Below are 15523 nucleotides of genomic sequence, written 5' to 3' on the forward strand. Positions count from 1 at the left end.
ACACTAGGGCAACTAAAAAACCTCAGGATTCTCAAATTGAGAGACGATGCTTGCCAATGTGAGAATATTTCTTGTTCTCCAGGCAGCTTCCCAAATTTATCTTACCTTGAGCTCAGCAACCTATGTCATCTACCACTGCTCAACATTGAGCCCGGATCCTTTCCAAATCTTATGCACTTGTCTATCCATCGTTGCGACAATCTGCATGCGGTTCCGAATGGTCTGAATCACATCACCACCTTACAAGTTCTAGAATGTAAAGAGATGCCCTCTAGTTTCGTGAAGGAGATTAATGACTGGCGCAGGACGAATCCTGCTGTGAGAGTCATCATCCCAGACCGCCAGCCACCGCAAGATCTTTCGCCAACAGCCTAAACATATCGGTAATTTGTCTTCCTACCTTTCTGTCCTCTTTCTCTTCTTCTGAAAGCTGCAGTTAAAAGCAACTTGTAGGTTGAAAACCAGCTATTTATCATATGTCAAATCCTGCTCTCTTATTGTACTCTTATTGTATAAACTTAGTTGGGCATATATTGCATGAATTGTGGGGATCACCATATACTCTTTCAGATTCTGGTTTAAGCTGAAGTGCTAAACCTAAATTCAGATCTGACAATCTATATTTGATCATATTACTATTATTGTAGATAGACAACATATTGATATACAAACTCTGCTATTTTGTGGAATCTTAATTGCTTGTTCTATGTAATTCAATGATATATTATGAATCTACTAACTTCCAACTATATTAGTAATGGTTACAATTTGATACATATGTCCTATATTAAATACTAATTCTTTCCTATGCTGAATAATATTTTCAGGATCAAAACATTTCTGTTCAAATCTGACCATAATTGGATGAGTTTTCTGGCGTAACTATTAATTTACTACAGTGATATGCAAAATTTTGTACATAAAAAAAAAATCTTAATTGTACCATTATCATCCAACTATATATTAAAATCTATGAAAACAAATTGAAATCTCCAACAAGGTTTGCGTATTCACACTCAATCGAGATCTGTTTCTTCTTATCACAATTGTGGAACAGTTCATAAGTTCCATAAAAACTAATGCATAAGAGAGAGATTTAAGCTGATTAACAAATAAAATTTTCAACCATAATTCACAAAATCACAAAATAATCTCCCTTCAAAACTAGAATTCACAAAATCACAAAATCAGAGACCAATTCCAAAACGTTTTCTCCAAAAAAAAAAAAAAACAAAACGAAAAAAGGCAAGAAAAAGAACAGGAGAGCAGATTATTATGAACAAGTGGAGGCCCGCGCTTCGCGGCGGGAAATTTATATTCCTAAAATTTGAAATTTACAATAAAATATTAATTTTAAAAAGATATTTTATCTTAATTTAGTTAGTATACTTTGAATATATAATTTTATACAGAGTTTTGTTGAATACAAATTGTCATGGATAATTAAGGATTTGAAACTGCCGTGATGGGAAATGAAAATATCTTTGATATTATTTTACTTTTTTCACTGATTTTTGGCTGAGACTAAAAGGTAGAGTCATGAAACAGAGTAAAACTTAATCTTGTTTACTTGTCTACCACTTCAGAGACAAAAAGCTTAGGCATTTAACTATGATTGGTTATTGCAAAAATTGTTCGGATATAGAGTTGGATCTTGTCCATGGGCAGAGCTAGAGAATGCTCTCTTGTTTAATGATGTGGAGGTTGAAAGCATCTGACCCACATGTTAAGGATGGAATTTATTGAGGATAATTTTTAGCCCTTGTTTTGCCTGATCTTTATATAGTTTCTCTACTCCAAGCAGCATCCGGAAAAAAATTAAATTAAATGTCCAAAGTTTGTGCTCCAGGAAAAGTTAAAATGAGCCTGAAAAAATCAGAAGCAAAATATCTAGTTTAAAAAGCTGTTGTGTCTGTCGCAGCAAAAAAAAAAAAAATCATTAGAATCTGAGCAAAACAAACTAATCGTATTGTTTTGAACACGCCCGCAAACCTGTGCCCTAAAAACCCTACAAAGATACTCTATATTATGATGATGAATTTCCAGTTGAAAGGGTCACTTTAAGTGGTGATGAGTATCTTTACATGTGTATTGGCAATTTGAATCATTCTCTTAAGAATTGAGTGTTATGTTAATAGTTGGTCTTAATTAGTAGTTTGTCAATAATTTTTTCGAGTCTCATATTTGGGACTTGTATCTTTCATCTTTTCCTTTTATTCTAAGCTAGAATCTGAGATTGTGTTGTGTTACTGGCATCGTTAATCCTGTAATTCTCTACAATGTTTTTCTTTTCTCTATTATGTAAATAAAATTTACTCTGCTCATAATATCTTAGTCTTTCTCAAGGTTCCCATGATACATAAAGCTGTAAAAATTTTACATTGCTAAATTCCAGTGCTCTTAAGCTGTGGCTTTATTTAAAGCCCATTTGGTATATGTTTACATAGTGTAGCTGGGCTTTTAGAAGTGAACGCTAACCATGAAAATTGCCAATACACATGAACCTTACTTCGACCCTCTCCAATAATTCAATGTGGACCTCAGCAATAATTCAAATTGCCAATACACATGTAAAGATACTCATTTCTAGCCTTAGCTAGATGAGTAGAGCTGGATAATCCAGTTGATCCCAGGCAAAACAAATAATGCACTAAACCTATAGTTTCAATAATGGACTAAACCTATAGTTTCTGTCTTAATTTGTAAAAGGCATATGTTCAATTAATTGTCCTTGTTTTATGCTTCTTCTGCTTGTGATCAATAGTTTTCAGATTCCTTGTTTTATGCACTAAACCTATAGCTAATTGATCTTTTATCTACAAGATCCACTATTCTTTGAGCATATTTGTTATTCCTAGGTATTTTACATCATGCTTTTGAATATGCTAGAAAAGTATTTGCTTTAGTTAATTTGAACAGATGAATAAGTTAATTCTTTGATACTAGCAAAAAAATTGAGTTAACTGCTTTTTAATTTAGTTTGACTGAATTTTTTTTTTTTCTATTTGCTTTATTTTAGTTGTGTTGAAGATGGATCTAACTTCAAATGAATTCTTGCCCGGCAACTGATGCAATTCGAAAGGAAAAGTTGTTTGAAGAGCTTTTGAAAGTTGAGGGACTCGTCGATGAGGATCGTATGGTTGCTTACGATATCTTAACATCTGATACAACCAAACTAACTGGATTTTACGGAATTCCGGCAGAGTTTAGAAAGGAATATATTGAGTATATTCTAACTACATGTAGATAAAGTTGTTTTATATTTTGCAATGACTAGAGAATATCAAACTTTGGTATTTTGTTTATGTTTTCAATGTCTATGAAGCGTTGAACTTATTTGTTGTTTACTTTCTATGATAGATGTTGCTTTCTTGTTTGGACTTGTTATGAATATTTGATGTTGCTTAAAAATTTTTATTTTTGAACAATTGTCTTTATTGATGATGATGCTATTACTGTTTCAATATTATAATTTTTGAGCTTGTTTGAAAATTATGATGCAAATTTTGTAGTTAATTTGCAATAAATATATCGAATTTGTTTGAACTGGTTAGTTTTAATTTTATATTACTACTAACATTACTAGCTAATAAAACAAACACATTAATCTATCTTTATGGTAATCTCAGATAATATGACTGCGCGAACCAAATACATTAATCTATCTTTCTGGTAATCTCAGATGATATGACTGTGCGAACCAAACATCGAAATGCTATATTCTTAGTAATAAGATGAGTGGGAATCAAATTCTTGGGTATCCTTTTACTTCTAGTAATCTATCATAGCGCGAACCAAACGCGCCCTTATATGCATCTAATAACTTGCTATGCTTTTGATTTTTTATTATAAATTCAGCTAGGTAATTCAAAATTCCATGATATTCTGAACATTATTGATTCGGCAGTAAAGTCAATTTGGATTGCAACGGTAAAATTTGAATCTTTTTGTATGTATCAAATATTTTGATATAAAACGTTTGTGTATGATGTGGAAAAGATATGATTTTATATACTTTTATATGCATCGAATATCTCGCTGTAATTTTATTTTATTATTATGAATTCAGGTAGGTAATTTGAAATTTCATGGTATTCTGAACATTATTGATTTGGTACTGAAGGTTCTTGCATGAGAACCCACGTATATATCAAATATTTTGAGATAGTTAAGCTGCGTTGTTGAGAGTAAGGAATTACACAGGAAGGTCTTTGTTGGCAAAGAATTTGTATATGATGGGAAAAAGATGTTATTAATATTAGGGTTTTTTAAAAGAGTTAGTGTATGATGGGAAAAATGTGTTATTAATATTAGAATCTTTTCAACAGAATAATTTTTAGAATTTAGAATTTATAATAAGAAATTAGATTTTAGAATTTTGAATTCATAATGTTAATTAATATAAAAGATTGGTCATGACAATAGTATTAAAACAAATAAAAGCATTTGGCGGCAAAAAATTTGTGTATGATGAATAAAACATGCTATTAATATTAGAGCGTCTATGACAGAACAATTTTGAGAATTTAGAGTTCGTTATAGATAGAATTCATAATTCAAATTTCAATTGCATGCTTTTTTCTGCTGTATATAAAAAGTTCAAATTAAGTGTTCCCGATTTATGATCAAAGAATGTTCTATGGATGTTTAAATTATTTTTTACTGTTTAAATTAGTTTTACTGTGGCCTAAGTTATTGCGCCAAATGATAATTTACAAAAGTTCAACATGATGTTCAAACTTAATTATATTCAGTACTGTGGTAACTCACGTTGAGAAAACTTTCGCGTGCTCAACAAATGTTATAAATCATAGGTGGAATTAATATTATGATATTTATTATTAGGAGAGGTTCAAAGTATCATTAACTTAATCATCATTGGCTGAATGAAATTTTTAATTCTTTTTTTTCAAAACAAAATTGTACCGTAATTTACAAACATAGACAGAATATAATTGTGGAATCGCTCCAATTTTTTTTAAAAAAGAGCTATATTTTTTGGGACTTTTTCTTATTTATTCCTTGACTATTATTCAAAATTTTTAAATTTATCCTCTTGAAATTACTAAAATATTTTTCTAAATAACTCAATTCCCACAGTAAATCCTAGGAGAAATAAGGAAATTTGATTTTTTTTTAAAGAAAATCAGCATAGATATTTTGGTCCTAAAACAATTATAAAGAGAGAAATGATTCAGTACTTTTTAAAAAAAAAAATAAAAAAGATCTTAACCGTTGATTAATAGAGGGTAAAAATGTAACTTTAATACTTAGCAGGTAAAAAGATTATTTTATTCAAGGTTAGTTTGGTAATTAAATAATACAATATTTAAAGAAATTTTTAATTGAGTTCCTAAATTAATGCATTAATTAGCACTAATTTAGGAAATTAATTGATTAACCAAATTTATGCAATTATTAGGCATTAATTTAGGAATCTACTTTAAATGTTTTAGTGTTTCTCAAATTATGCATTAATTTAAATTATACAAATTTTTGAAATAGTTTTATTTCTAAATACGATGAATTTAAATTTTAAAAATTAAATACTTAAAATTTAAAAGTGAAATTTAAATTAGAGGAATTTCATATTACTATTTAAAAACTAAATTTCTACCAAGATTTAAAATACAGTTTATTCGCACCAGTTTAAAACGTAATGCATAAAAAACTTAGAGAGTAAGATTTCTACAACTAGATTTCTCTAGAGAAATTTCATATTACTATTTAAATTTTAAATTCAATAATTTAAAAACTAGATTGAACCGATTAATTTGAATGATCAGACTTTGACCTATTCTATCAAGAATCTGATTTTAACCTATTGAACCGAATAACATTAAGAATAATTTGGAACCGGTAAAGATAATAAATATTTTAAACGGAATGATAATTTAACTGTTAGAGCTAATAAATATTTTAAATATAATTTTAAATATATAAATTAAAAAGATTAGAATTATTGGTGAGAAAAAAAATAGTTAGGAATTTGAATTCGAATCTGACTAACAATCACAAAACTTATTTTCGAACTCGACGGATTTCAAAAATCCATATCCAAATTCAAAACTGACCAATTTTCCGAAACCCAAAACCAAACCTAAACCAGAAGACTAGAATTCAAACAATTATTTCTGTTAACCATATTTCAAAGTATTTATATGAAACTTAAATTTTTAAAATATAAATTTGAATATAATATTAAATTTTAAATTTAAAAGTGAAATTTAAATTAGAGGAATTTCATATAACTATTTAAAGTTTAAATCCAATGATCATATTGTCAAATCATTTGAAATTTTCTTTATATGAAATGCCAAATTATGAAAGGAAAGATAGAGAGAGAAAAAGGAAATAAAGAAAAAATAAAAAATTTGAAAATATAGCAGATGTAAAATGACTAAATTGCCAATGTATTAAAAGACAAAAATATCCTTTTTTGAAGTACCTGGTAACCGGTACCTCTTCCAAAGTGACCTGCTATTGCAGGTCACAATTTTTAAAAAATTAAATCTGAGCCGTTGAATACGTGTGAATGAACGGTAACAAAAAAAAAAAAGTATAGAAGCATTACTCTTATAAAGAATGTTTGCGTCTACTTGGAGAATGGCCTCCACAGTAAGACTATGGGGAAGGAAAAAATGTGATCTCAATCTCCACCAAAGCCTGCTCGATTTGTTACATGATTGTCATGAATGCATACAGAGAACACTTGTAAAGAATGTTTGTATGTACTTAGAAGTGGACTAATAAAAACAACATTTTTCTTAACAGTTCTGGAATTTACTTTCTTCGAACAACCTTAAAATTGTGATATTTGGAATTTAATGTGACGCAGTAATTAGCCACGTAATTGGTATGAATGCATACAGAAAATGCTTACAAAAATATTTGTATACAGTTAGAGATCTGCTAATAAAATTAATGTTTTCCTTAACAACCCTGTGCTTTTATTTTATTTTTTTTAACAACTTAAGATTGTGATTTCTAAAAATTAGTGCTACTCGGTACTAAGAAGGCTTTAAGAAATAGTACCCATTAAATATTTTTAGGAACAAAGGGGAATTTAAAAAATTATAGATTCAAATTTTCAACACGAAAACTAAGTAGGTGCTTTTCAATACTAAATAATTCTTGCAATCTACTAAGTATTAGATGGGATAGCAACAGATCGCAACTTATATATCAAAATTAGGAATGAATTTTTTTTCGGGAAAGGAAATAGGCAAGAATAGTAGGAAAAGAAAAAGAAAGGAATAAAGGGAAAAAAAAAAACTAAACAGGCTTGCCGAAAACCCCAAAAAGGTAAGGCTCAGTTAAGTCGGCAAAAATGATCACAAGCACAGGATAGCAATAGGATCAATACATTACCGTAGGAGGAAGATGTGTGCAACGACGAAGTATCAGAACAGTAGGAACCGGTTGCCTATGAATAGGACGTCCAAACTTCCGCTTGTTTAAAACCATCATTTTCCACGTTTTTCTCTACTTATCATCGTCGCCTCAAGGAAGAGATACAAAAAAAGCAAGAAACAGATAGAAATAAACAAAACCAAGTAGAATTAATAAAACAACAATGTATCGAAGCAGTCAACTCCATCTAAAGCTGCCACATTTAATCACAAACAAAGATAGGAATAGCATATTTGAGTACAATCAATTATCTGTAAAGCTGAGTCCATCCAAAGCTACTACATTTAATGCCAAACAAAGATACGAAAACCAGATTTAAGTACAAAGGAACATATGTAAAACTGCTTCCCCACAATAATGCCAAACAAAGATATGAAAACCAGATTTGAGTACAAAGGAATATCTGTACAACAGCTTCCCCACAAATTATCCAACAACCAATCAGAAATAAAATATCAGAGGATCATATTTGGGCTACCAACTAAATTATAGAGTAGTAGAACAGCGAGTTGATCGATAATGATGGTTACCTGTGGAGTCATCTATTATGCATGATTTAAGTGATGCATGGTAAGATTGATCTAATGGCTAAGAAGGTTATAACACATGAACAGTTTCATACTTTTAAAACATTCTACTTCTTATGCAATAAGATCAGCCAACATCAATCCTAATTGAACAACTATAACACATTCATATTGATTAAGGATCACATATCGGCAACTGGCTGCCCATAGACAGACCATCCGAACTTTCCTCATCATTAGGGTTAGTCTAGTGCAGTCCAGGATATCAGTATTGAACTATCTTTGATCAACATAGAAAGCAGAGCTATTGACTTGACAAAATCCAACTCTAGAGAATTATTTAGAAAAGGCAGCATATTCACATCATCTGAAACAAAAAAATATATATCAATGCAAGCAACTGGTTGCCACAGACGGACCATCCGAAGTTTCCTCGTCATTAGGGTCAATAATAAGATAAAAAAAAAATTAACCGAAGTTAGTATAAGGTGGGGTTACTCTGAAGAAGTCATAGAAGAAATCCTTGGAAAAGCAATAGGGGCATGGAAAGTTTCAGTTTTGATCAAGAAAAGTAAACCGAAATTAGTATAAGGTGGAGTTACTTTGAAGAACTCATAGAAGAAATCCTTGATAAAAGCAATTGGGCATGGAAAGCTTCAGTTTTTCAGTAGCCACAGCCCACATCTCTGCCTCAGAACTTAGTAAAACCTGAATATTTATATTGTTATCCCTATCTACAGATGCAGAGAGCTTCAATTGATTATATAATGTCAAGTTTGTCTCTGGGGAAGAGCTTCAATTGATTTTGGAGCTTCAATTTAACAGGATAATCTACATAAGTAACCTTTCCCTTTTGTGTCAAATAACCTAAGGCACATTCTATGTAAATGATACCATCCACACCAAAAAACAGTATCTAAGGCATATATAAAATAAACTTCGTAAGAATTTTCAGACATCTTTCAGTCAAGTAATTTTCTAAAACCTTCACATTTATCATGTTAGTCCCAGTTACACTTGCAGAGAGAGTCAAATATTTATAGACTGAGAAATGAAAATTTGGCGAATACTTCGATGTTATGTTGGAAACCAGCTAATATGATAGGAGCCTACAAATTTGTGGCTCATGGACTAAAAGCCTACAATCAACCTTAAGATATAGGTCGAGGAAGGGACAATGGAAACCAAGGGTTGGTTGCCGAGAAATTAGTCCACCCAAAACTCCGTTTTTCCATTTTTTTCCCATCCTTACCACCTCAAAAGCCAGCAGGAGCAAAATCTTAAAGGAAGTCCAGACCATCCAAGAGTTGGTTGCCTAGCAACAAAACTATCCAAACCTCATTTATCTTTTTTTTTAATATCATCACAGCCCCAAAGAACAGAAGCAAGGAAAAATGGATAACACAACAGCAAGCAAAATGTTAGAAGAGGTCTGTCCCAAAATTTGATGCTTTGTAATTCAGCTCATGCACCGATTTTATAATTCAGTTCATGCATCGAAAACAACAGCCCAAAGTCTAAAGGACATACAGGTACACATGTGCACGCACACACATATAAAGAGAAACATGTTGTAATTCAGCAATAAAAACATAGGGAACAAAGAGAAACATGTTATATTTCTTTGTGTGTGTGTGAATGAGAGAGTCAGAGAGAGTGAGAGCAACAATAAAAACATAGCTAACAATAAAAACACAGGGAATATATAGAGAAAAATTTAAAAGTAAAAAAATGTATGGAGGCTCAGATTTTGTTGTGATCCATTTGTTTTCGATGATCGAGCCTTCAAATCGACGATCGGCATTGTCGAACATAATTTATACCACTTGAAGCATCTAAAAATCAAATTTCATGTCTTTTCGATATTGTTCTCTTTTCCATTAAGTGAATACAAAAACGAACGGCTGAAAATGAATATCCTTTAAACAGTAATGATAGGAGTTTTGTAATCAAAATCAAGAGTATAGATTTTATTTTAAATATTTTAAAGAATTTTTTAATCAAAGTTCAACTGATTTAGATATCTTTACACCATTAAACGAGAAACGTCTCATATCGACCGTTAAAATTATAAATCTTGAAACTCTTTGATCATTAGACCAATGATGATGAAAAGATTTAAAATTTTCATGTTTCTAGATACTTCTAGTAGTATAGATCATATTCAACGATGCCGATCATTGATTTGGAGATTCAATCATCGAAGACAAATGAGTGGCAACGGAGCTCGTTTGCTATCGATAGCATTCCAGCTCAACTCTTTCTCTCTCTATATATATATATGAATTAAGTTATTATTGAATAACTTAAATTGATATCTTTTATCTATCAAATACTATGTTTTTGAGTAAATCTAAAAGATATGTTGGGCAAGAACTTATGCCTTCGAAAAAGACTTTAGAATTTTAAGAGGGTGTGAGCTAATAAAGGGCCCTCTACACAGTGAGTTTCTAGCATTAATTAATTTAATTAATATAAATATAAATCTCATGATTCTACAATGTTGTGGGATGGGCTTTAACTTTTAAAGCATAAACAAGATGTAAATAGAGAGGAGGATTTCTTAAATTCATAGAGAAAAATGAATTATAATAATATAATAATATTTTTCTCCTAAGTCAAAATCGTATTTGCATAAATTTGTTCGGATATCTATATCTATCGGCATCTCGAACTTTCTAGTGATGTTATCAATTGAACATATTTTGATGTTGCTCGATAAATTTACTAAATCTAAGGGCTTGTTTGGTTCAAGAGTGGAATTGGAATGGATAATGGAATGGAAATGAATTGAAATGGTAATTGAATTGCCCCACTTCCCTAAGACGTTTGGTTCATTTCTGGATTGAAAATCGGAATGAATTATTCATATTTCACCCTTTGGTTGATACAAAGTAAAAATAATAGAATAACACAATACTAATTTTGCTTTCAAATATAATTTTATAAAACTATCTAAAATTTATATATAAATAAAAATTAATACTACTCTCAAGTTAGAGCTATGCAAAAAAAAAAATTTAATTTATTTTAAAAATTTGTATGCAGGAAATTACAAAAAAAAAAGCATTAATTTTTTGAATAAAATTATAATAAAAATAATGTAACACGTTTTTTTTTAATACTAAAAAAAAAAGGACAGAGAAGAAAAAGGATGGATAAAATAGAAAAATATTGGGTTGGACCTAAGGAAGAGGTAAGTGCGGGCTTGAAATTGGCATTTCAATCCGGGCTTGGAAACCGGAATTAATTTGTATTTCGATTTGGAATGGAAGTCTCAAACCGATTCCTGTGAACCAAACAAAATTAGCTGGATTTGATCAAACCGTTCCCATTCCGGATCTAAAATGTACGAATCAAACATGCCTAATTGTGAATTAGATTTAAAGAGTTCCAAAAAGTTCGAGGACTATAATAAGATATCTCTAAAAGTCCGGGGAGTAATGTGCAATTTACTCTTCTTCGACAAACCCAACTCTCCCGCTCTTTGAAGCACCGCGCCATTTCCCCCCCCCCCTCTCTCTCTCTCTCTCTCTCTCTCTCGCTCCGCTTCGTCTCTGCGAAAATGGCGGAGATATCTCTCGCCTATATCTCTCGCCTACATCTCCCGATACTCGAAGCTCTCGAAAACCCTAGGCAGGTGATCTCCTATCCCTTTCTTAGGGTTTTTTTTTATTTTTTATTTTTTAATTTCTGTTGATGGAGTGATCGGAACAAAGAAGTTTCACGTTTTTTTTCTTTTCGGATTTTTGTATGTGGTTCTTGTAAATTCAGGGATTGTGTGCATTTTTTGTGCAATTCATAATATTCTGGTTTTGTAATTGGTTCCTGTTATTGTTCTTGCCTTTTTTTCTTTTTTTTTTTTGATTTTTTTTGGGTAAAAAGTGTTTTGGAATTGGTCTCTGATTTTGTGATTTTGTGAATTCTAGTTTTGAAGGGAGATTATTTTGTGATTTTGTGAATTGTGGTTGAAAATTCTATTTGTTAATCCACTTAAATCTCTCTCGTATGCATTAGTTTTTATGGAACTTGTGAACTGTTCCACACTTGTGGTACCAAGAAACAGATCTCGATGATCTTGTTGGAGATTTCAATTTGGTTTCATAGATATTAATATATAGTTGGATGATAATGGTACAATTAAGATTCTTTTTACGTACAAAATCTTGCGCACCACTGTAGTAAATTAATAGCTACGGGACGAAACTCACCCAACTAGGGTCAGATTTGAACATAAATGTCACAACCAATAGTAGATCAATGCGAGATCATGAAAAATATAATTCAATAGAGGAAAGAATGCACACTGAATATAGCACATATGGACTATTTTATCAATAGATTCATTATATTTCATTGAATTATGTAGAAACAGAGTAAATTATGACTTCACAAAATAACATGATTTGTATGTCAATATGTTGTCTATCTGCTGTACCAGTATTCGAATATAGATTGTCGGATTAGCACTTCAGCTTAAACCAGAATCTGCATGACTATGTGGTGATCCCAACGATTCATGCAATATATGCCCAACTGAGTTTATACAATAAGAGTACAATAAGAAAGCAAGATCTTTTTTTCTTTTTCTTTTTTTTTGAGAGAGAAGAAAGCAAGATCTGACATATGATGTATAGCTGGCTTTTAGCCTATAAGTTGCTTTTAACTGAAGCTTTCTGAAGGAGAGAAAGGGCATAAAGGTAGGAAGACAAATTACCAATATGTTAAGGCTATTGGAGAAAGATCTTGCGGTGGCTAGCGGTCCTGGATGATGACTCTCACAGGATGCGTCCTGCGCCAGTCATTAATCTCCTCCACGAAACTAGAGGGCATCTTATTACATTTTAGAACTTGTAAGGTGGTGATGTGATTCAGACCATTCGGAACCCCATGCAGATTGACGCAACAATGGATAGACAAGCGTATAAGATTTGGAAAGGATCCGGGCTCAATGTTGAGCAGTGCTACATGAGATAGGTTGCTGAGCTCAAGGTAAGATAAATTTGGGAAGCTGCCTGGAGAACAAGAAATCTCTCGACATTGGCAAGCATTATCTGTCACTTTGAGAATCCTGAGTTTTTTTAGCTGCCCTAGTATTTGTGTTGGCTCTCCTTTCAAGTTTGAGTGAGACAATGTGAGCTCAGTGATGTGAGGTGCGAAATTTTCGATACCGCAGAGTTTATCGGGTTGCAATGTTCCATCTAACTTTAACTTATGTAACTTTCCATGAGTTGATGTTGCTGTAAAAACCTCTTGAGGGATCTCCTTGGCTTGTAATGTTAGAGAGTTCAGACTACTTAACAACTTAAGACACCCAACCAATTTGCTGTTGGTAGTTTTTGGAGTATTGCGATCAGCATCTATTTTAAGGGTTTGGAGATTATGCGGTGGCATGCAAGACATCCTGACACTTTTAGCAGAAGCAGCTTCTGAAAGAGTCTGCATGTTTCTCAATGCTTGTGAGTCCAGAAAACTCATTGAATTCAAGTATAAGTGGCGAAGCTCTGAAAGCGTCCAAATTTCAGATGGCAACTCTATGATGAATGTACCTCTTATATCTAGAGTCTGCAGATGTGGAGGAATCCCTTCGGAAAATGGTAACGTTGCAAAATTGGTATTTCTCAATCCCAGGTATCTCAATCTAGTCATATCTTTTATAGGAAAATGACAAATGCTATCTGGTTTTAGTCCCTCTAGTTCGAGCACTCTGAGGAATTCCATGCTTGTCTTAGGCTGATAAATGAATGGATAAAAGTTGAAGAAATTTGATAACCACTTTTGGATCCGTCCTTTACTATTAGTAAAGATTTGGTTTATTCTGCTTGCGGGGAAAACTAAAAGAGCTCTTGATTTTTCACACAGAACTTGAGGTAATCTCGCAGGGCTCTGATGGAGTGCCAAACGACGTGAAGCTATCTCCCGGGGCTTTGACTCTGCGTTGACGGGATTTAGATTTGCTACCTGAAGGAATCGACTCTCTCTTGCTTCGGACTTTGCTAGCTCACCCAAGAGGTCGTGGACTCTTACCTTTTTTATACTCATATCAGGTCCTCGCTTCACTATTTCAACTAGGCACCTTTGTGCCAACTCCTCCATGTAGTTGCTTGCAGTACCCTCTAGTGTTATACCTTCTTCTTTGGGTATCAGATCATCTCCGATCCACAACTTCGTTAATTTTGAGGCACTGATGTCAGAATCTTGTGGGTAAGCTCCCAAGTAAAGAAAACAAAATTTCATGCGGTAAGGCAAATCGTAGTAGCTCAAAGCAAGGATTTCTAAGCATTGCTTCCCATCATCTGTTGAATCCCAGTTCATATTACCAAGTAATTTCGACCACACCAATGGATGCTTCAGTTTTGTCGAAACAAGACCTCCCAGTACCACCAGAGCAAGAGGCAAACCAGCACATTTCCTGCAGAGCTGACGCCCCAAGTCCTCGAGTCCTCTTGGGCATATAGGTTGGTCGTTCGGAGTTAACTGTGGAAAAACTTTTGTAAGGAAAAGTCGCCAACTATCGTCCTCGTTTAAGGGCCTCATTTCGTAGGGTTCAGAACCTGGGTCATGATAAATGGCAACATCCTTGAATCGAGTTGTTACTATTATTCTACTTCCATTGCTCGAATTTGGAAGAGCTGCTTTTAATTGATCCCATACTTCTTTCCTCCAGATATCATCCAACACTATTAGGTATCTCCTCTGCTCCAAAAACGAATATAGCTTCTCCGTTAAGAACTGGACCCCCCAGCTCCTCGCACGATAAATTACATATTCCTTAGCTTCCACATATTCGCTTAAGCCTAGTTGGTCAATCATGATCAACAAAAGGTCCATAATGTTGGGATCTTGATGAACAGGCACCCAAGCACAAGCATCAAAGTGGTTTTGAAGCTCACCTCCGGAGTTCGCTTCTTTAAGCTGGGCAAAATGGGCATGACCGCGTACGGGAGCTTTAGAAAATAATTTATAAACCACAGCCGCAAGAGTGGTTTTGCCTGCACCACCCATCCCGGTGATGGCTACAACCTGTCGACGTCTCTCGTAGTGAAGCAACCTCTCCACTAATGCTCAGGCATAAATGTTCGAAACCGACAACCACATCATCACCAAGGTCTGCAAATGACCGTCTCCATGGATGCAAATGACCTTGATCTGCAGCTGTACTAGTGCTGCTTCCTTTGCCTCTTTGCTCGTGCAATTTAGGTACGTATATAGTTATCTCACAGATCTTGGATTTTAACTGTTTGATATCTTTCTGCAGTGTATTAGAATGAAATATCCTAGTGGCAGGAGCGTACCTCTTCTCGAGCGTATTGGTATAGGCATCGATCAAGTCGTCTGCTTCATATGCTACGTCTCTAACGGAGCTCAGCCAAATCTTCGTTGCCGCATCCCGTCTCTGCTTATAGTCCATGTTGTTGAGAAAGATCACCAGTGCCTGCAGTTCTTGTTTCAGCCATTCAACATCGTCTGCCACCTTCCAAATTAGAGAAATTTCTTTGGTGAATAGGTCGTCAATTTTGTTCAGTATGTAGGAAATTAAAGCATCTTCCGACATCTCTGATCTCCTTCTCATCTCTCTCTCG

General features: G+C 33.2%; 1 protein-coding gene across 1 annotated transcript; it reads right to left on the minus strand.

Annotated features, from left to right (window-relative positions):
• Positions 1-12670: 12670 nt before the first annotated feature.
• Positions 12671-15495, minus strand: LOC109704377 (probable disease resistance protein At1g58602). The gene is given in 2 exon segments (XM_020225126.1): positions 12671-15014; positions 15016-15495. Coding segments are annotated over 2 exon segments (2799 nt in total). The 3' UTR covers positions 12671-12695.
• Positions 15496-15523: the final 28 nt, after the last annotated feature.

This window comes from Ananas comosus, unplaced genomic scaffold, assembly GCF_001540865.1.
Source record: "Ananas comosus cultivar F153 unplaced genomic scaffold, ASM154086v1, whole genome shotgun sequence".
Taxonomy (NCBI): Eukaryota; Viridiplantae; Streptophyta; class Magnoliopsida; order Poales; family Bromeliaceae; genus Ananas; species Ananas comosus.